Source organism: Copidosoma floridanum, unplaced genomic scaffold (genome assembly GCF_036245765.1).
Source record: "Copidosoma floridanum isolate Cflo_tuat_1 unplaced genomic scaffold, Cflo_Japanese_pri ptg000001l, whole genome shotgun sequence".
In the NCBI taxonomy this organism is placed as follows: Eukaryota; Metazoa; Arthropoda; class Insecta; order Hymenoptera; family Encyrtidae; genus Copidosoma; species Copidosoma floridanum.
This window is the reverse complement of record NW_028321878.1, coordinates 12,309,491-12,331,165: the sequence shown is the minus strand read 5'-3', so window position 1 is coordinate 12,331,165 and position 21,675 is coordinate 12,309,491. Positions and strand designations below refer to the sequence as shown.

Genomic DNA, 21,675 nt, shown 5'->3' with positions numbered 1-21,675 from the left:
GGTCAGAGAGGGAGCGTCGATAACCAGGGCATGGATAGAAGGGAAGGGCCAGACCACTGTGGATCCCAAGTACACGTGCAACAAAGCACCTGTATATACACTGTACATCAAAGTGTCTGGTTCTATAGGGAAGGAAACAAAAAAAAAAAAAAAAAACTTGCCGATGCAAACAAGAAAAGGGGATGGAAAATTGAGAGGCCACTCGGTGGGGCGCTTACACACTATATACCTCCCCGCGTATATATCGAGCGGACCCATTGTACACGCCATTCGGCACGAATCGACTTTGCCGTGTCATCTAATCTACCTATAGGTACGCCCGTTCGCGTATCGCTTCTATTTCCTTGGCGCATTGAGACGAGAAAGAGAGGAGGAAAAGACCGAGCAGCGAAGGCACGTTAGGTATGCGCTTTCAATTCGCTCGTCTCTGCATATCGGCCGCTATCGCGCTCCGGAACTTCCGTACGCAGAGTCGGGAGGTGACACGTCAAAATTACTTATTTCATACATTTTACGTATACAGTCTGCTATTTTTATGTTAAATTTGTTTATTTGTTTTTTACGAATAAAGTGTCTTGATTGTGCAGTACAGCAAAAAATTTAAATGGTTGTTGCAACTAACTTGTGTATCCAGTTATGTTTGGTTATATATTTTCAATAGTTCAACTATACCAAATCTTTTTTTTCGTGTACGATTGTCAATCGGTACTACGAGAGCTGAAATCGATTTTTAATAAAAACTATGTAGTATTGATAGATAATGATCGTTACGTTCGAGTAGCTCTGTTTCTTTGGGTCGAAAGAACAAAAAGTTCGGAAAAATATACTTTACTTTTATATTATTGGAAGTACTTGAATTTTCCGATTCGTTTGAAAATAAAATTGAATTATACTTTCGTCACTTGAGAACGGATGCTAAAGTATTTGAAAAACTTTTTCAAAATAATTGGACCTGGACCGACCAAACGTATTTGCAATCACTGGAGACTGTGTAAAACCCCTTTTTAGAGTCTCACCTCGTGCCGTTTCAATGTTCATTAATCAACGTCTGTGATGAGTTACACAAAAAGCCAAAAAACATTGTTTTAAAGTTTTTTTTTATTGCTACCTTATTCCCTCTCATTTTTATTATTAAAAAAAAAGGTTGTAACCAAGTACCACGTTACTCAAGTGCGTGGGCAAATTTTTTGTCAAGAAATCAGAATTCGGTGGTGGAGGGAACAGTCTCTCTTGACACAGTAACGTTCAGCAGGCTTTTTCCACCCCTTACTTTGGGAGAGAAAAACGTGAAATGGCACATCCGTAATTGAAAAGCCACATCTTTGCACGATATTAAACGAAAGTTATTTTTACCGTTATAGAGGTTCAAGGTGCAGGGGAAAGGGGTAGTAGACAAAAACTCGTCACATCATGGAACACACATTATTTTATTCACCAAAACGATTCGAATGTATACACGTACACTTTATATTTTTTATTATTGACGCAGCATCCCCAGCAATTGACGACCTCTACCAAAATCATCGAGTCCCATGAAATTGAGGCCCCACGACAGTGACAAAGTCTCAACGTGGCTCGAGCTTGTGAACATTATAGTCACACTTGTGCCTCTCGAGGACAGTAGGTGTGGTGTAAGTTCTCTGGCACCGGCCACACTGATACCTGTGCTGGGTGTCCATGTGCTTGAGAAGAGCGCCGCAAGTAAGGAAGCTTTTCGAGCACGCGATACATGGGTGATTGTGCTCCAACTTGAAGTGACTCTGAAGAAGCTCCCATCTGTTGAAAGCCTGCAAACACACGGTGCAGCGGTGGTTGTGTCGGATAGCCATGTGCGTTTCAAGATCACTGCTTTTGGTGAAGGTTAGATGACACAAGCTCACAGGGCAGCAATAGGTCAGTTGGGAGTAGTACCGGTCCACTTCAGCTCGCAGATCGATAGCTTCGATCGAGGGATCGGAGGAGGGTGAGAGGGTGCCGCACGAGCACAAGTAAAACCTACGATCGTGGGGGACAAAAGTTTTCTTACACCTGTCGCAACGATGCGATTGGTTTGGGTAGTCCCCGGCATCGGCCATGTTGGCCAGGGTAACAATCCTTGGTCGCTGGGTCGAGATGATACGGCGATGGTACCTTGAGTGTGGAGAAAAAAAGAAATCTTGTGTCACGTCTCACGAAAACTTTTGCTTCGGCTAACCTTACCTTTTCACATCACCAGGTGAAGACTAAACTACGAATGGTGCCGTTCAACGTTCAGATAACAAAATCAGTTTCTAAGTGTTAATCGTTTTCACATTTGTGGTCTATAACTACGGCCAAACCGATACGTCGTTGATTATACGTACTAATGAGGATTTGTTCTAAACACTCTTTTTTCCAGTTTTAACAGTCAAAATAGCACCTCGAGTGTGGCTCGACGAAAAATAATGATTCACTGTAGCAAGGTCAGACCTTCAATTTGATGGGTTCGACGATTCAAGGTTGTATACTCGAGTACTTTTCATACTTGTTAAAAAACATGTATAGGTACTCGATATTCTTCTACGCAGGTGATTACAAGAAAAAATTTCAATCGTGTTTTTTCGATTTACATTGTTTAGATTATCTATAATGAAACAGTTTTGTTCTTTCTCTCTTATCTTTCGTCAGTGAGGTGTATTTTTTTTATCACCGCACGCTTAAAAAATATACACTGGTGTCGTTAAAAAAAAAAGTTTTCACACTCGATAACTTTTTTTGCCGTGTCCCTGAAATTTTTATTCCACGTTACAAATTATGATTATTCAATCAAGTGGATAAATGTATGTAGTTGGCTTTAAGTCTTTTTTTTGTTTATTGTAAATACATAAGTAAGCTTGAGCTTCAAGAAAGCTCCGATCAAAATGTAACTCCATACAGTGAAATTTCACAAAAAAAAAAATTCCTTTAAAGAAAGACGTAGTAACGAAACTTGGAAAAATGCATATAAAAACTATATGATCAAACGTAAAAAAAGATAATACGCGTCCACGAAACTGAGAAACAAAATATCAACAAGGTGCACTTGACACTCGGCTCGGGACTACAAAGCGTCCGGCAAGACGCGCGCGCGACGTCGCACTTGAAGACACATCCGCGTCTCGAAAAAAAAAAAAACCACGACAGAGTCCCAACTACGACATTCCGCGTGTATAAAAGCTCCGGCGCACGCCCCAACTCGCGAGGGGGATCGAGAGAAAAATGCGTGACGCGGCAAAAGAGAAAATAAAAGGAGCGCAAGTGTGGAAGAACAAGTGCAACTACGACGACATTGGCATCACGGCCGTATCAGCAGGGGTGGGAAAAAAAGCGCGAGCTATACGTATAATACACCCGTAGGTATTAGTGTCGTCTGCGTCGGGAGACTTTTCTCCCATTCATCCACCCGGAGGGAGTAGTTTTTCTCCCCTCTGCTGGTTGTCCGTCCGAGTGTAACTATATGTTTTCATACCTGTAGTGGTCGCAAAGCCTACGACGTAATCTCTTATAGTTTTTCTTTTTTTCAATTCGCAAGCATTTCGCTCGACTTTTGCAGGTAGTATAAAATACACGCCGGATGAGGAGGTTCGCTCGCTCAAAGGCAATTAATCCAATTAACAGCCCGATAGGGGCTTCGTCGCAAGAAAATAGAAGAGCCTCGGTCGGCCCTTGCATGTTTTTTTTAAATTGTTTTGTTTCGTTTTCCTTCTCGTCTCGTCAATTAATTTCATCCGCGCAAGAAGCGCCGCGTCGCACGATCCTCGCGTCGTCTCAATTTTATCACGCTGCGCGTACGCGACCAAGATTATGATGTATACTTGCGTTCTATGCGACGGGATGAAGAGATTCTGCTTTTGTATGGAGCAAGGGATGCCTACCGGAGTCGCGCACTGCTCGAGGTTGCGAATTGTGAATTGGATTGTTTATCACTGGGCCAAAGGATATACGATATCCTTGGGAAGAAAAAAGAATGAAAATATTTACGTGTGCCCGTGATGGTGAAAATAAGCGTGATTCCTCGCCAGCCAGCAGCAATAAAATTAACACGAGGCTGTCAAAACCCTCGCGTGAGTCTGCCAAGAGACGATTAAAGCTCAAGAGGAGAGGGTTCGTCTTGCGATATCGTGAATAAGTCAGGAGATGTGATGAGCAAATCGACTATAATCCGTTGGCTCCTCCTTATACATTATGACGTATTCGTCTTTGCAAGCCAGTAAACTGTTCCACCTGCATTTTGGAAAATCGGATTAGTTGTGTACGCGCCACGTGTCTACGTCGAATGAAGCTCGTCTCCGAGACGCGGGACGTTGTGATTTCAAATCAACCGACAAATCCTCGTCGTCCGGGCAAAAGGATTGAAACTTGTGACGTTCTCAGGTGGGTAAGGAAATCCATTTTTCCGCTACAAAGCCACGCGGGAGCTTTTTCCTTGGACGCATTGTCGATCGATCTCGCCTCCCGAGGCAGCAGCGGAATCAGCGACCTCGTCTGCCGCTGCCGCCGCGCACAGGGTAATCCGTTTTATTAATCAAGCTCTTGAATCTCCCTCCCCCCCCCCTCGCGCCTTGTCCGTTGATTTAGCGGCATTGATTTCCCTCGCTCGCTTCCTCTCGGAAATTTATTATGGCCGCGTCGCTATACGAGAGATTTATACGCGACTCCGCCACTACTGGATATTGCTCATTTAGCTTTGATGACTCCACCGCGCGGATCTGCACTCGCCTTTGCACCGTGTGGAGGTTTGTGAGCGATAGCGGCATGCGTTTGATTTACCCGTGCTTACTACTCTGCCGCTGAAGATCCGCTTCGTGAAGTGGAACTTCATGCGCCGCATCTGCGACTCGACTTTGTACAACAATCGTTAACAATTACAAACGTGGCTTGCGATATTACTCTCTTCAAACTATAGTTCAACGTCGTATCTTTGTTGTAGACGATGTTTGAAAATTCTTTTTTTTTAATATTTTTGTATACGTTTTCAACTACTACTACACCTTCGTATGTAATTTATAAATTAAGAACCACTAAATGACCAATTTCTATTTTCGGGCTAATTGCTTTGGTTGGCCGGTGCTCGACAGAGCCCGTAAGTTGAACTGAATCAGCTTTACTTTCGAAAATCTTTATCACTTTTTATATATTTGTCCCCATGCCTAACTTGTCTAATTACACACATATTTTTTCTAGCACCACTTGAGACGTATAGGTACTTATTGGCTTTTGTAAAGCTATAATTTCCAAAAAGCGAAAGTCAATTACTATCTGACTTGTTACATGCTCATGGGAACCCAATATTATGTTGGCTAAGTACGTCCGAGTCATTATAAACTTCCAGTATACGTAAAGCATATTGACAGTATACTATACAGTGTTGGAGTGTGAAGATCAAAGTTTTCGTCAACTAAGGAAATCGTGAAAATTTTGTAGTGAAAAAGTTTTTGTGGTGTCACTTTAATAGTACGGCGAGGTATTGATACGGCTAGTTCTTTGACAACAATACATTCAGTGAAAACATAAAAACCGAAAAGTAACTTTTTTTAAATGTATAAAAACTCGTTGTTAAGTGTAAGAGCTTATTATTTTGACTTTTTTCGATAAAACATTTGATCGAACGAATCTTGTTCATCTTCCCGATCAAACCACAGCATCAATTCTGTCGTTCCGGAAAAATCAGCGACAGAAGAGACCATAAGGGTACAGTCGATCTGTAACTTGGCTACAAAACATGTCCGAAGGTGGCATAGGAGAAAGAGACGAAGGGCTTCTCTACTGCTGTCCCGAGTGTGCACAGAGTTACACTTCGATTTACGATTACTTTGAACACATGCACCACCGGCACAGATACTCTTGCGCTTTTTGCTCAAACTCATACTCCCAATTCGAAGAATGTATAAGACACGTGGCAACTCAACACGTCAACGACTGCGGCGTGTGCTCGAAAAATTTCACATCGCCCTTAGAGTTGGCCAGGCACAAACGCGATGCTCATAATCAACGTTAATACTCGAAACGTTTGTTTACATGCCCACTAAGTATCACCTACGCCGCATAAAGTGTATTTTATTGAAGTTTGCAGTAATGTATGAACTTGATACTTATAAATTATTTTATTGCAACAAAAAATATAATTTACAGCTTGAATAAATAAAAATAATTTTAGTACGTTAATCTAAATGTCTAATGCGTGACTAAGGTGTACTACGTATTCAATGTACAATATTTTCCACGAAGTAGCCTGAAAACGCAGCCAATTAATTTGACATTAACATTTTTATTCTTTACATTGTTACCTTAGAGTATGTATAGGATAATACTTAGTTGTTCATTTTTTTAACTGACATTAGTACGTAAAAAAAAAAGTTTAAATCTCATCAATTTTTATTGTACTTGATGTGATAAAACGCGTTATACACGATGATTGTAGCTGCTAACAAGGCAACCTAAAGAGGTCCTACCGGTCGCCCGAGTGAGATTTCCAATCAGGTATAAGTAGTATGATATCAGTGACGAAATATTTCTCGCTGGTCATTGTCTCTCGTATCAACAGTGGCATCAGCTCTAGGTGCGTGCAACCACATGTAATGTGTACGTGTTATGTATTGTATTCCTTTAACCTGAATAATTCTCATTTTTTCGTGACAAAGTTTTCATATAGTGTCCTTGTGCCAACAACATATATAATATGTGTGCATGTATATGTCTAGTCTGCGACACTTGGTTCGAGAATCGCTCGATACGAGATTCTGCAATTAGAGGAATCTTCATGAAGTCGTTTTACAATATTCTTATTCTCAATAGTTAAAGTCAAAATTAATCTTTGAACTGGTACTGCGCGTGATAACTGTGATCATTTAGAAAACCATTAGATGATAACATTGTCCCGTGAAAAAATGTCGTGTGGCGATGATAAATTGACAGATAAGGAAAACATTGTACAGATTTATGCTTTTCATTGTTTCAGATGTCAAATAATGCCCTTGAAGTGCATGACTGAATCAGTGATGAATAACACCTTGAAATAATTTCTGGTAAGTTTGTAATGGTATTAAAAAAATTTCACAATCGTGACAATTGTTTTCCGCTTGGTTGCAGCTCGTCCGCACACCTCAAAAAATCTACCGAGTTTTTCAGCTGGTCTACTAATCCATCGACGAAAATGGCTGAAGCTCAAAAGCAGGATGCCGTCGACACTGGGAGGGGTCCTCGACGCTGCCCCACGTGCACCCACCTTCTATTCCCGGTCACCAATCCCGCGGAGCAAACCAACATCCAGCCCACTTACGGCTGCATCCTGTGCCCCCAAACTTTTACTCACAGCACGACTCTCATGGCTCACGTGAGCTCCAAGCACAACCAGCCCTGCCCCGTTTACCCCCAACCACCTCCCGCCCCCTATCATCCCCTGCCGTACGTCGACTCTCGACACGTCATCTACTGCGACATGTGCCCGGTAACTTTTCCATCGTTCTCCGGCCTCATGTTACACAAACGCGATGCTCACAGTATACACTTATAAGCCAAAGTTATACGTGAAATGTCATCGCATACGTCACCGCGGGTCTGCCCATAAAATTTATCAATCTAAAGCCTCAATTAAAAGTGTTTCAGTATCTACGTTTTGTACAGTTTGTTTTGTCGTTCTGGGAGAATTTTATGTGCTCGACCAATTGGTTATTGGTTTCTTCAACGGAATATTATATATATATGTAATCTAAGTACATACACTTGACTGTCTACACAGTAAAAGGAACGTTTCGAAGGTGTTGTCCAAGTAGATGTAGTTTTACTGTTAGCAGTAACAAAATGTAGTGACCGAAATAAATGTAATACAATCATTCAAACTGAATAAATGTAAACTTTACCACACGTTGGAGACGTTGGATGTGTATTTTTCACGTTTTCCTCGACTGATATACCATCGTAAGTGAAACTTCAAGTGATACATATACGTGCAGATATTCGATGACTCGTTAAATCAAACGTACATCAAATGGAGAAACAAACAAAAGAAAAAAAGAAAGAACTAGAATCCAAATTAAAAATGCACCTGCAGCGTTTACACACGCACGGAGGGTGGAATTAATTGATCGTTTTCACGCAGTTCCAGCAAACACGCGCACAGTTCGCAGAACGCTCGAGCAGCTGCACCTGACGTTCCGAAAGCATAGCACTGGTTTTTTAATTTTTATTTCCCATTTCCCAGTACACCCACCGCGGCACGGGTTCAAAACGACGAGGGTCGTAATTGCGCAATCGCTATCGTCAAAGCAGCCGTTTAATCGTCCTCAAAGTTAATTAGAAAGGGCCGCAAGTGCGATTGCAACAAGTGCCACCAGTGGTGAAAGGTGCTTGGTATCGCGCAAATTGTAAAGTTAAACCTCAACCGGTAACCCTTGAAGAAGAAAAAAAAAAAAATGACGGCATTATCCGGGAAAAATCGCATTGGCGTCGGGTCCGAAAATATTTTTGCAATTACCCGAGCTTCCTGATACGGAGCCGCCCCGACGGAACGTGGTATAGGCAGGGGAGCGAATTTAAAAATCAATTCCCGAGCTTTCAAGCAAAGCTAATTGACTCGTCGAGCGAATCCCCGCTGCAGCGGAGGGGGGAAAAAAAGCCCCCGCGAAAAGCTCTCGGGCACTCCTCGATCGAGGGAAGACAATCGTATTTCACTTCGCCGGGGGAGCCCCTCCGAGGGAAAAAAGGGAGCGGGAAGAGACTTTCCCGACGTCCGTTCCAATAAATACCCGAAAGCCCTGCTCTCTTGTGAAAAAGAAAAGGAAGAGGAAAAGAAAAAATGGAAGGTAGAAAAGTCGGAAAAATCGATAATCCCTCTCGCGTGCGCACACGTATACACATAGGCAGCGTAAACAGTCACATACACGCGCATCAGCAGGCATTCAATCTCCAACGAATTTATCCTCGTTAGAACCTAAGCACGGCTTGAGCTTTTAATGGATTCCCTTCTGGAGACTGCACAGTTAAAAGTTGTACAAGAGATAAAAGTTACGTGCCTTTTAATACCAGTGAGGGTGTAGGTGTATTACCCAACTGTTTTTATGATGTGCATCGAAGATGTGGGTGTATACTATTTAACAAAAATGTACCGTCGATGCAATCGAGCCAAAAACATTTAATGCCTCGGGTACTTTGAGGTGTACACCTACGTGAGGGCTATGCCGTCCTCTCGGCAAATCGTCACGTTTCGACTTTTTAATTAGTCTGTGCTCGGGTGCTTTAACGAGTTTAAAAAAATACACCTCGTGCCTGTGTTACATATATATATACCACCGGTGTGTCTAATTTTGCGTACCCTCCACACGTACCTTATATATACACCACACTCCGCTCGCGCACAAAGCAGGTAGGTAGCCGGCTTTCGAGCCACCGCGACCCTCGTGCAAACGTCACGCGCGCGTATATGTATAATCAAAGGGGATCTTCTTTTACCCTCCGTGTGTACACACGCGGGTTATCTTGTACCGGTGGTTTCAATTTTCCGGGTACCTATGTACATAGTGGAGGTCTCTACGAGGATTTATTCATGTTTACAGGTATCAACGTAATTGAAGCAACTTTTGTTTTTTCGCAACAATATTATTTTGTTGCAACACGTATGGTTCTTATCGTGATTATTGTAATAAAAAAGTTATCCTCTTCAACCTACGTCTTCTGTGTGTGGCGACAACTCCAAATGTGGTTTGAAATATTCGTACAATTGTCTTTTTTTTTTTTTTTTTTTTTTTTTAATAATAATAATTGGTACCGTAGAGAACCAAAGTGTTCTGAGGAAATTTATTTTCTACATTTTTCTGCAATTTTTAATCTCGCCTATGACTAAATGAAGAATAAATTACGTGACCTCTCTCAAATTAGACAATTTATGCAATTTATTGCATTTTATTAACAATTTATGCAATGTAGTCGTACAAAGCTTACGTTCAGTTTGGTTTTTTTTTTTAAAGAATAAACGCACATTAAACGTAAGTGAGGGTAACAATTTTGTTTGATTCAAACGAATAGATCGTCATTTGAGGAGCTAGAACAATCTCCAACGATACAAACACATTATAATTTATGTTCAATATATAAGGTTTTACAAAATTACCCAATACCCACAGTATTAACTATTTTGTTTAGGTGAGACAATTTACAAATTTTGATTGTCAGGTCGGCTTTGCTCAACGGTTAAGCTTACTGTTGCACTGCACGCCTATCAAATGCACATTATAATAGCATTAACGTTATCTCCCACAAATTTCTTATTTGATAGATCGTTCACAAGCTTTTACGACCACGCATTTCCTTTTTGAGCGTTAAACAGTTAAAATCGTTGTCTTGTCTTGCCTGCGATAATTTTTTTGTAAAGCTTGTCAACGGAGTTTTTTTAACGATAAGTGTATTCAAATATTGTTGATTGGGTTCAACAAATGAACATAGGTACAACAAAGATCGGAAAACCCGCCTGAAAAACATCGGAATCTCGAAAGGTACAGGTAACGAAATTTAACGTCATCACATCCTATACGCGCTAAAAATAATAACGATGTGTCAACACAGTGTGATTTTAAAAGTATTACTGAAAAACAACGAGATTACGAACGAAAATCCAACGTTACAGAGTTCGCGATCCAATGGTTATCGTAAATAGAAAATGGAGAAACACTTTTTCAATACCTTCAAAATACTCTCGTAATGAACAAATCGACTGTACTTTCTTTCGTTGTCTCTGCAATATCTGTCTCGTGGCACTGTTTTCCGGTAACGTATAGTGTATAATATGCACGACCATTCCATAAACGAATTATGAAAAAACACAGTGAAATATTAAACACGTTCCTTGTTTGCCAATAGATAAGCGGCTTATCAACTTTGAGGAGCACAGCGGCGTGATAGCACCTCGAACGGAGTGTACACCAATAAAGCCATCGTCCATCGAGTTGCTACCCATTGTCCATCCCGACGATGCTTCGAGATCACGAGCAGAGTACGAGCCATCATGGGGAGATGGATCGTTCGAGGACCGGCAGCTGGAGCGACGATTCCGGGATCATAGATAGCCCCGAGCCCGCGCGCCAGTGTCGTATCTGCTACCGAGTGTTCCCAACCTTCCTCGAGTCTTCCGCGCACATGGCCTCCCAGCACACCTTCCGCTGCCACGTGTGCTTGGTGCGCTACTTCAGCGAGGAAGAACTGGAAAAGCACAAGGGCACCCTGCACAGTTACCACTGCGACAGTCTCGACAAGAACGAGTCCTTGTGCACCCAAACCTTCACCCATCCCTGCTTCCTTTTGGCCCACTTGCTCGACGTCCACATATTCCGCTGCACCGAGTGCCGGCAAGCTTTTCCCTCGAGCAAGGCGCGCACGGTGCACTTGATCGCCGAGCATCTGCGCTCTTGACCCGATGACCCAACGGTTTCAATTCTCCAAAGTTTCTGTTTCATCTCACAAAGTGTCCGCATACAATAGCCTGCCTGTAACAGCTTATAATCACACAGTTTATTGCGCACCGATGGCTTCTTCAAGTCAAACTTTTCATGCCACTGCGGAGCGCCAACAACCACAACCAGATCATCGTGCTCACGTTCATGCTTTCAAGATATTTCAAATTCAATAATTTACAGTCGATTCCTTGAATTTTACTCACGATATTCAATTTATAACAGTCATGTATATTCGTAATTCTTTGTGTGCGATTAATGAACATTATTCCTTCTTTGTTCCCCACAACTGTTGTAACTTGCCTGAGGCAATTCGTAGAAAATAAAAAAAAATTTTTACCAACAATCGGAGTTAACAGTAGTTTGTGATTATTTGGCATACCAAGTTAACAAAATTGATATTTTTTCAAACTTTGAATGGACTGAATATATATATTCATACTGTAGCAGGGCAAAGTTGAGTTAAGTTGAGTTGAATTTATTTCATCGACAATGGACTCAAGGTCCTACAACGCCGAGGCATAGTGTATATATATATAATAAAAAGAAACAAAATGACTGAGCTAATACAATGGCATCAGTCTAACAAAATTCGCATTAATAAATCATAAAAAAAAAGGTAGAACAAAATAAAGAAATAAACTTTAAGGAAAGAAAATATATATATATATATATATATATATATATATATATGAGAGAAGGAAACAAAAACAAAAAAAAATCAAATATAAAAACATAACAATTTAGTAAATAGTAATGCGCTATGAGCAGAACACGTGCAAACTAAAGGCGACCAAACGTCTTATCAACAAAGTAACTGTAAAGGAGCACCCTGAAACAGGGCCGATCATAGCATCGGCGTAGATCATGCGGAAGAGTATTCCATAGTCGCGGACCAGCTACGCGGAACGAATTTTGATAGTAAGAGGTGCTAGCATATGGGATCACCAAATCAAATTGGGAGCGACGAAGGGAGCCACAATCTCCAAGAGGCCTAAACTGGAGTTGATTAGCAAGGTACTCAGGTAGACCATTCCGCAAGATCGAGACCAAGAGGCTTAACGAGAGGTACACTCGTCGCTCAGTAAAAGGCAGTATACGAAGTGCTCTGTATACAGGGGTGATGTGTTCGGAACGACCAACATCGGTGACAAATCTTAAAGCAGCATTTCTGCAACGAGACAACTTAGTAACCAAAACACCTGATAGGTCCAATGCAATGCCGGAACAGAAATCAAAATAGGGGAACACGAGGGCATTCACTATATATTCAGGCGAATCGAACGGGGCAAGGCGTCGCGGCATCTCCGAAGACGAGCGAGGGCAGCATAACTCTTTCGAGAGGTTTCAGTTGCAAAAGGGCCCCAAGAAAGGGTAGAGTCAAGAGTGACACCAAGCAGCTTAATTGTATCGCTGATCTGGAGCAGTTGGCCATCAAAGGTAGGGGCATGGTTAGCCTCACTGAGAATGGTGGACAAATTTCTTCTAGAGGCAAACCATGTGGCAAAGTGTGGGTGGCACATCGATAATACCTATTTTTATTAATAGACTCACATTTTACAACTATTACTTCGTAAGTACATACTTTTAGCATTTACAAGTAATATCGTGGTAGAGTACTTTCTTAATATGTTTTTTGAAAAATTTCAATTTTCAATAAATATTTAAGTGCAGATCTACGACTATTATAGAGTACTTAAACATTAATACTAGGAGCATTAAACTGCCTCAATCACTTGTGTATTTCTTGAAATTTTCATAACATATGGTTTTTGGTGCTCTAGGGTTTGAAAAAAAGATCGCTTTTGTTTATTTGTAGGCGGTGCTATTATCATTATTGTATTATTTTTTTGGAAAATGCTTTAAAAATTCTTAAAAAATGTTTTTATGTCTTGTAAATATAATGAACTAATTTTAAATCAACCTTAACTTGCATTTTTTCTGTGCTCAATTTTCTCCAACGGGTAATCTCGAGTACGTAAAAAATTCAAAACAAAAATATCTTGCGCGAGACGCCTTCAACGAAAACGTAAAAAAAAAAAAAAAAAAAAAAAAAAAAAAAAAAGAGTCACGTTCAAGAAAAAAATTTCATTATATCCTCCTCTCTCGTTGAGCAGCTTTTTTTGTTTCGCTCGAAGCATCTCCTGGAGGTGGCGTTCACGCGCACGACTGTAGCTCAGCCTTAATGAGATTGCGTTGTAAAGCGGATTATCGTAAAACATTTTGTCACCCCCTGCTTAGCCAAGATTTCGGAGTCGTTTCGCCTCGAAACGTGTTTATCTGCAGCAGTTAAAAGCCCCAACTCTTTTAGCTGCCGATCTACCCACTTTAAATTACACACGTGTGTGTGTGTGTGTGTGTGTGTGTGCGTGTGTGTGTACACATACACGGTGTGTCTCAATCGGGATCGTATAGCGTGTTTGTTTGGTTTTTCGCGGTTCGGTGTCCCATAATTGAATGATTTACGGCGAATTCGAGTAAACCGAGCGAAGCTGACGTCGAATTAAAACGTTACCCAAGATGACATGGTTGTATACACGGAAAAAGCCCGAGTTATCGGTTGGTTAAACTCGACATGTTTGCTCAATGAGCCATCGAATGCAATTTCTACGCTAAATATACTTATACCTGTGTGAATGTTCGATGAAGATAAAAGTGTGTGGAGTTCAGCTAACAGTCAACTACATACATTTTTATAAATATTAAAAGTATTAATAAAACCCTTCCATTCTTTTTTTTCTGTTTTTTTTTTTTTTTGTTGGCTCCATTGTAAAGAAACTAAATCTTACGTGCGCATTAACTTTGAAATCGGTTTACCGTGAGTTTGCCAGTGATTACTATCGTAAGTGTGTATCCCTCTGACATCGGCTCTTTTAAAGGACGCTCCAGCAGGTGCAGGTAAGAGTCTCGGGACACGCGATTTTCCAGCTCTCGCTTCAAATATCGAAGCACCCGTGAGCGCTTGACTGCTCGAGGATGCGGCAAGTGGTAAAAGAAAAAACGAAAGAAAAACAAGCTACTGGCACGCGTGGCCGAGCGTGCGTGTCGATGCCTCATCGTAAAATGAAGGAGATCGAACGATGGGGATATCCGAACCGATTTCCGATCGCGATTTCGTTGGTATTTTTTTTTTTTTTTTTTTTTGTCGCCCCTGCTCCCTTGGATGTTCTTTATAAATACACACTAAGTAGACCAGCGAATTTCAATAAAAAGCCCATACATTGTATATAATATGCACGTACACGCCGACCATACGCGGTATTATTAAAATCGATTAACGCTCGATGTAAGCGTCTTGAAATTGCTCCGCGCAAGCTCCACTTGACCATGGAATTATTGAAAAACCTGAGCGGCCGATTCACCAAAAGCCAACCGCAAGAGAGAAGCTCTCCCGTATATAATAATAACGAGTTCTCGCTGGTGTGTTTAATATCGCCCTGATATATAGCTCGACGATCGATATAATCGCTTCCGTCTCTGTGCTACAGAGGTATATCGGTGACCGATTTTTCGAGCGAAAACCTTCCGAGGGGGCGGGAAATATACGAGCCTTCATTTTCACGGGAGCTGAGAAAAACGGGGAATAATCCTCGCGCAACGTGCTCTCATGCATCAGGGCTGATGCGTGCGTATATACCGATATGGCACTAGATAACCACGAAGAGATGGGCAAAAATGAGATTGAGGGCGGAGTCGTGGCTAACGCGATTCCCCCCTTCCCGCAGCCCCTTGTTTAACGCCGACTTTTATCCATCTCCCTCTCGTTGCTAAGACGTAGCCCGAGGGGCTGCAGGGCTGGCTCATCCTCAAGGCCGATCTCCCTGCACGTATACGTACTATATATATGTGTTATATGCGCAAAGTTTTTCCTCCTTCTCGCACCTACAGCGCCGCTGTCGATATCCCTTTCGCATCCCCTTCGTTTTGTTCGGCATCGAGACTCACCGCCTACTTTTTTCCACCCCCCGCCTACCAACTCGATGAGGTATATACCGAGCAAAGTTCAAGGAGAACCGAGGGTGCAGCCGAAATTCTAGGGGACAGTTTTTCCCTTCGATAAAGAACCTCTATACTATACAGCTGATGATCGAGCAAAAAAAGAGGGCGCATCGCGATATATGGGGGGGGGAGGTTCATTGAGAAGAAACTATACAGTGCCGCCATTCTCACGCGTCGGAGACTGACCCTCGAACAAAGAAAAAGAAAAGTACCTATGTCATTATCGTCCCAATAAAATGCAAGTGTCACGAGCTATATACTCTGTATGAAAATAAAAGAAAAACGAGGGGGAGGGGTCGAAGAAAATTACAACGCGACAGAGAGGAGAAAAAAAAAAAAAAGAGAAAGCTCCGCACGCTAGTTTTCCGGGGCGTACAGGTATACGTATATTAATACATATAGTTTTACAACCACCTCTGCAGTGTGTAAATATATATATATACCTACGCGCGAGGAAGAGAGAGAGAGAGAGAGAGAGGGACACTCGACCGCTAAATTCCTGCGAAGGGAGGAAGCGAAGAGGGAACAAATGGATAAGTAACTGCAGGGAGTATATTATATACATTATACGCGCAGCAGCAGCGGAGCAGAGTTCCTTCTTATAATATATATATATTGTTACAGGCGTGTGCGGCATCACCTGATGAAAAACCCTCCTCGTTGTGTATGTGTGTATATGTGTAATATTACACGCGCGCAGATGACACGATGAGGGGAAAAACCAAAAAAAAAACGACATTATACGTATACAATGTAAGGGCACCACGCGCGTATATGCATGGCCTCGAAGAACCCGGTTGCAGGTGCACGGGACGTTATTTGTCATAAGGTAGGTATACCGGGGTCCCCTCGAAATTCCTCCGTTTTCTCTCTCTCTCTCTCTGCACCTACATATACTTTTTCCCTTTCCGAGAGAAGCTATACGTGTATATACCTACATTCGCTCGTTGGGCCTGACAGGTGTTGAACTTTCGAATTTCTTCCCTATACGTATAACGGCCGGCCTTTTCTTCTCCCCTTCAACCATTGGACTTGCAATGTAGGTGTTGTATATATTATATATACGCCGTGGGCGGATGGGGCGCGAGGCTTTCCGGCTCTGTGAATGGGATCGCAAATTTGTCTCGACCCTCTTCCTCTCCTCTATAGCTCCGTCCGGAAGTCAGGTCTCCGGAACGGACGAGTTTTTCGAGACCCGTCATCGTCCCCTCCCATCTCGGGGGGCCTCTAATTCGCCGTCGGGAATTACGCGCTGTGTATGGCTGCGATTCCGGGACTTTGGTATATGTATGTACATGTTATATATGTTCGAGTCGAATAACAAAACCGTCTACATGTATACGTATAAAAAGAGTCGTTAGAGTGCACGAAGGTCAAGTGTATCGTTGCGCGTAGCTTCAATACATATAACGGTCGGATCGATCGAGAAACCGATACACTTTTTTTTTTTTTCTTTTCTTTTTTAATGTAGGCCATGCAGTATAAATATATAGGTGTACAGTTACGAAATCGTTGTGGAAAGTTCGATCGGAGGGTTTTTCGATGAGAGAGAGAGAGCGGCGCGCGTGGGACTACCCAATTTCCGGTCCAAATGAGTGAGCATAGGCTACATATGAAACCGTTGAACAACAGCTCGTCCCGTTCCAAAGTATAAAATTAAAACCCATGCGTCGTGTCAGCTGTCACACGCCCGTCCGTTTAACGCGCGAGAAGCAACATAGTCGATGATTACCGCTTCCCCTCGCGTCGGGAACAAAGTTTTAATGGCGCGCTGCTCGTTAATTTTCTAGCGGCGACAACAACGACGCTTATACCCAATCAATTTGTTGCGGGGAGGAAAAAATAGTAGTCCCCACGACGCGTGATTAGCCCGCAATCATCAGAACACGCGCGTAATTGCACCTCCGGGTGTAAAAAAAAAAAAAAAAAAAAAAACGTGCGACGGGGATTAGGTTCGTTAGGTCTCGGTTATTGCGCGCGTGACAATCCGAAAGAGGATACTTCCCACGGTATATATACGACAGCGCGGATTTTTTGAGGATTTTTGTGTGCAAAAAAAGGGCCGGGAAAACTACAGTTTACCAATAACCCAATTGCGATGATGACGATGATCCCAAGACGCGCCTTACATCAAACAAAACACATATTCAACGACAGCCTAAAGAGCAATCTTCTGCCATTAAAAAATATAGCACACCAACCTGTACACCAACATACACATACACAGAGTCGATATCTCGAAAGCTCCACAAGGAGGCACTTTTCCCCCCCATGAGCACTGAAAGCTCGATCATTCAAAGGTTGTTATTCGCACCCTCCCCCGACAGTCGCACCACAGCCGCGCTCCCTCGATTAAGCTCGGAGTCATGCAAATGCGAGTGTGAAAGGAACACGTCTGATGAATGTACAAGCACCACAGGGGCTGGAGAAGTGCTTCTTTCACTGCCGACGTAATTGCGCGCGAGCTTTTGTGCCGATATAATATATATATATATATATATATATATATATACGCTCCGTTCAATTCCCTCTCCAATGATCGGGATGAGTGTGCCCATTGATGTTTTTTCTCTCATACTGTAAATATACCTCCTGTACCCGTATACCTCTAGTGTTAACACGCGTTTACAAACTTACACAGTGCGCGAGGTACAAAGGTATTTTTGTATTTCCTGCATGTGCACAGTAGGTACGAGAGTAGAATTTGTCTTTCAATAGTAGATCCATCGCCTCGGGAAGCGTTTTCGAGGTCCATATCATGCAGAGACGCGGGGATCGAGTTACGGCACACTTTCCCGGTGAACGCGGGCCCGTTGGTGCGCTTTTCATCTTGTACCTGACATACGTGTTATGCGTACAATATATTTATCTATACATGTAGGTGTGTATATAAAACATATATACCACCCACCGTTTCTCCCTGTATGTACAAGCGTCGTCGTTCGAGTATAGATGCGGTCGGACGGAGGTGAATTTTCAACCGGAAAAGTGCGTCTCGGTGATGGTTTTTCGAAAGCTCTTGGATCGGTAAAGACCAACACGAGAGGGAATGATCATTTTACGAGCAACTGCCTTATTTTCACCCGATTTTTTAAGTCTCGGATGAATTGTATTTTTGGTTGTCATTGAGATGAAAAAATGTGCATAAAAGACGCTGATAATATTAAGGAAAATTCGTCAAATTCACAAAGTATACGAGTTGGGAAGGAAAAACAGTGGTCGAGAGAAAAATTTCAGATAGCTCGATCATTTGAGCGACTCGCTGACGCGTCGGCCAATCATCGGGTAAATGGGGCCCATTAGCTGCATAAAAGGCACGAAAAATCGTTTCTGTACATGCGACGACGACTGTACGGTACAGAGAGAAAAGGGAGAGGAATTTGGAAGAAAAAAAAAAAAAAAAGTGTATCTCGACAAAGCGCGAAACAGCGCGTGCGACAAACAAAGGAGGAGCAGAGCACAGAGACACGTGCAAAAACAAAAAAAAAGGGGTGGGGGGAGGAAAGAGAACGAGGGTGGGAGCGGCAGAAGAAGAAATTTAACGAGAGAGCGGAATCCGAGATGCCTCTCTGCAGTCTGCTCTCGGATATATACCTACACCTACACAAGATATATATATATATATATATATACGAAACCCACAAAGGTATATGGGGTAATACACTATATGTATACATATATAAGGCATTGCCTTTTTCGGAAAAAGGAACCGGACGAATATAATCAGACGCGGCGCTTTGTACGTGTGTGTGTAAATGTAAATTGGTATTCCTGCACACACGAAAAGGTAGATGGAGGGGGAAAGAAACTCTCGCGAGAAGGATATTTCTTCCCACGTGTGGGCCCTCTCGCGGCGGTGGTGGCGCCCCGCGTCGATCGGCGAGATTATATTATGCCGGACCATTGAGGAATCGAGTACCTATACGTGTGTGTGTGTGTGTGTGTACCACCTCCTCTTTCTGCACGTATGTGCATGTATATAAAAGGTACTGCATGCAGGATCGCCCGACTTTTATCTCCTCCTTCGTTCCACAGCTTCTCTTTTCCTTTTTTGTTCCTCCAGCCTCTTTTTGGTCTGCTTCTCTTGCTTTTGTTCTCTCTCTCTCTCTCTGGCTTTCTCACGCGACTGTGTGCTTAAATTATTTTAAAGGATTGCTGGTGCGTGTGTGTGTATACACTTACTGGCGTGTAGGTGAAAAGGTTACCTAACAACACTCTTTTTTATACCTTTTTGTGTATTGGGTCAGCTCGACGAGCTGTATAGAGTCAATGTCGTGGACAATTCATTGTTGGAAAGTATAAACCGGTAGATGCATACGTAATTATTCTTTGTGAGTGGAATTCGAATTTTCAGGAGAAACACCTAAGCGTGTGTTTCTTTCATCATCAATTTCGCACTTTTTTTTCCCCATGTTGGATATCAAGCGCTAATCGATCGAACCCCAGGTGGAATATCACGAAAAAAAAATCTAATGATTTATGCGCCGAGCTACCGAATCCAGCTAATTTTTTTGTGAGAAAAAAAAAAAGAGTCTTTCATTTATACATTAAGCGATTCAATGGCTCTATTGAAATATTCGATTGCGTCATCGCACAAGCGAAAGATTACGCGCGTTTGAATAATCAGTATGTATAATTTTATTGCGAAATCCTCTCTAAAGTACCGATAAAATCCATTTTGTTGTATGTCCCGAGAAAAAAAAAATTTTCAACTCTACTATTATTCTGTAGACCGGTAATTTTTTTCCCCCTCTTTTGCGTGTGCCAAAACACTAATGAAGATACAGTGTATTAAAAGTTTACAGGACTTTGCATCGTGTATCGATCGTGTGGCTATTAATTTTACACGAGGCGTCCTCCACTTCCAAACTTTGGTATGCTATCTGTCTTCGTTAATTTTTGTAACCTGTAACTTAGTACAGCCATAGCAGTAAAGTTAAACAATAATGGTAACGATAACGATTCGCATCTTCATTGTGATGTGTTTTACGTCATGAGTCCTGAATTTAAAAACAAAATCATCTCTTAGAGCCATTAAAGTATAAATCCCACGTAAAAGTAGTCCCTAAAAATGACCGATCTCATACCGATCCCATACCGATTTACCGATATAGAATAGAATTCGCATAAACACAGACCAACGACATAACACGGTCGATGGTTATTCATCAGTATTGACCGGAAACACTAGATCAAACCCCTTTATACGCTAATTATACCAATCCGGTCTCTCGACCTCAAAGTAAAAGCCGATCGATCGATCGGGAGGGAACAGAAAAGAGACCGTGTCGGTCAATTTGAGTTCTGCGAAATCACCTACTCTACACGCGAATAGCACACCCACGAAACGCCCTCCCTTTACGTATAACCCCCATCCCCCTTTGACTCTTTAAAGCGTGTAAATCAAACCCACAACGGAGAAGAAGAAGAAGAGGAAGAAGAAGAAAAAAGAGGGATACTCCCCTGGTGTCTATACGCGAAATCCTGGTGGACGACACAGTGTTACTTATTCGCACGCTAAACACAGACGGAGAGACAAACGCTTTTAGAGGTGGTAGCGCTGTTTTTTTTTTTTTTTTTTTTTTTATGTATACCCTGCAGCTCCAGACCTGCAGAAACAGGTCCTCTTCCCGCACGTACCAGCTCGTGTACACCAGCACCACATAATATGTATATATAATATATAAAGCCTTTTTTTTCCCAACTCGTAAATCGACGCGTGTCATCGTCGCTTTCTCGGGGTTTTTCTCTCTTCGACCCATTATAGTTATATTCACCGGTATATTATACCTAAAATGCATGATGCTCACTCGTAAATAGTACGTAAGTATAGATGGACGGTGTAAGCCCTCGGCTTTGAGCTCCACAGTGTGCAACGATATCCGTGTGTGCAGGACGAGAAGAGAGGACCAGACTCCGGCTCTTCCTCTCTCAACTTACAAAGAAAGACAGTCGATTTTTGTGCGTGTCAAGACTGGTAGAGGCGCAGGTATTTTCTGATGCTTCCTTTTTCACCCTCTGTCTTTCGTTCCCCCCTTTTTTTTCTTCGTTTTTTAAATGCCTTCTTCTTCCTATGTAACGTGTGTGTAATAGGTATACCGGGTGAATATAAGCCACCGTATCTAGATAGCGCCTAGTTTTTTTTTTTTTTTTGTTCCTCCATGTTTTTGGAAAATACAAGAGTGGCACGCTCTTGCTACAATAAGGAAAAACTCACAAGCCGATTTTTGAATCGTTG

At 42.2% G+C, this 21,675-nt stretch overlaps 4 protein-coding genes across 9 annotated transcripts in view; 2 read left to right on the top strand and 2 right to left on the bottom strand.

The window, feature by feature from the left end:
- The window catches only part of dally (division abnormally delayed protein), a 126,907-nt gene that overhangs the window by 85,160 nt on the left and 20,072 nt on the right, over positions 1–21,675 (bottom strand). The gene's annotated exons all lie outside the window — the stretch shown is intronic.
- On the bottom strand, positions 1,417–2,362 carry LOC149376033 (uncharacterized). The gene is made up of 2 exons (XM_089592330.1): positions 2,200–2,362; positions 1,417–2,130 (listed from the first exon to the last, which is right to left on the bottom strand). Exon 2 carries the CDS (start codon positions 2,073–2,075, stop codon positions 1,566–1,568), a length of 510 nt encoding a protein of 169 aa, XP_089448456.1. The 5' UTR covers positions 2,076–2,130; positions 2,200–2,362; the 3' UTR covers positions 1,417–1,565.
- On the top strand, positions 6,265–7,802 carry LOC149376032 (uncharacterized). 3 transcript variants are annotated; one of them, XM_089592308.1, is made up of 3 exons: positions 6,265–6,556; positions 6,956–7,022; positions 7,087–7,802. In XM_089592308.1, exon 3 carries the CDS (start codon positions 7,151–7,153, stop codon positions 7,508–7,510), a length of 360 nt encoding a protein of 119 aa, XP_089448434.1. In that variant the 5' UTR covers positions 6,265–6,556; positions 6,956–7,022; positions 7,087–7,150; the 3' UTR covers positions 7,511–7,802. The 3 variants fall into 3 exon arrangements, with proteins under 3 accessions (XP_089448434.1, XP_089448442.1, XP_089448425.1); XM_089592316.1 differs by having other exon boundaries at positions 6,265–6,579; positions 7,126–7,802; XM_089592299.1 differs by having other exon boundaries at positions 6,265–6,579.
- On the top strand, positions 10,309–11,769 carry LOC149376031 (uncharacterized). 4 transcript variants are annotated; one of them, XM_089591861.1, is made up of 3 exons: positions 10,309–10,484; positions 10,616–10,755; positions 10,849–11,769. In XM_089591861.1, the coding sequence occupies exon 3, from the start codon at positions 10,960–10,962 to the stop codon at positions 11,395–11,397; it is 438 nt and encodes a 145-aa protein (XP_089447987.1). In that variant the 5' UTR covers positions 10,309–10,484; positions 10,616–10,755; positions 10,849–10,959; the 3' UTR covers positions 11,398–11,769. The 4 variants fall into 4 exon arrangements, with proteins under 4 accessions (XP_089447987.1, XP_089447989.1, XP_089447983.1 ...); XM_089591863.1 differs by having other exon boundaries at positions 10,309–10,490; positions 10,569–10,755; XM_089591857.1 differs by lacking the exon at positions 10,616–10,755.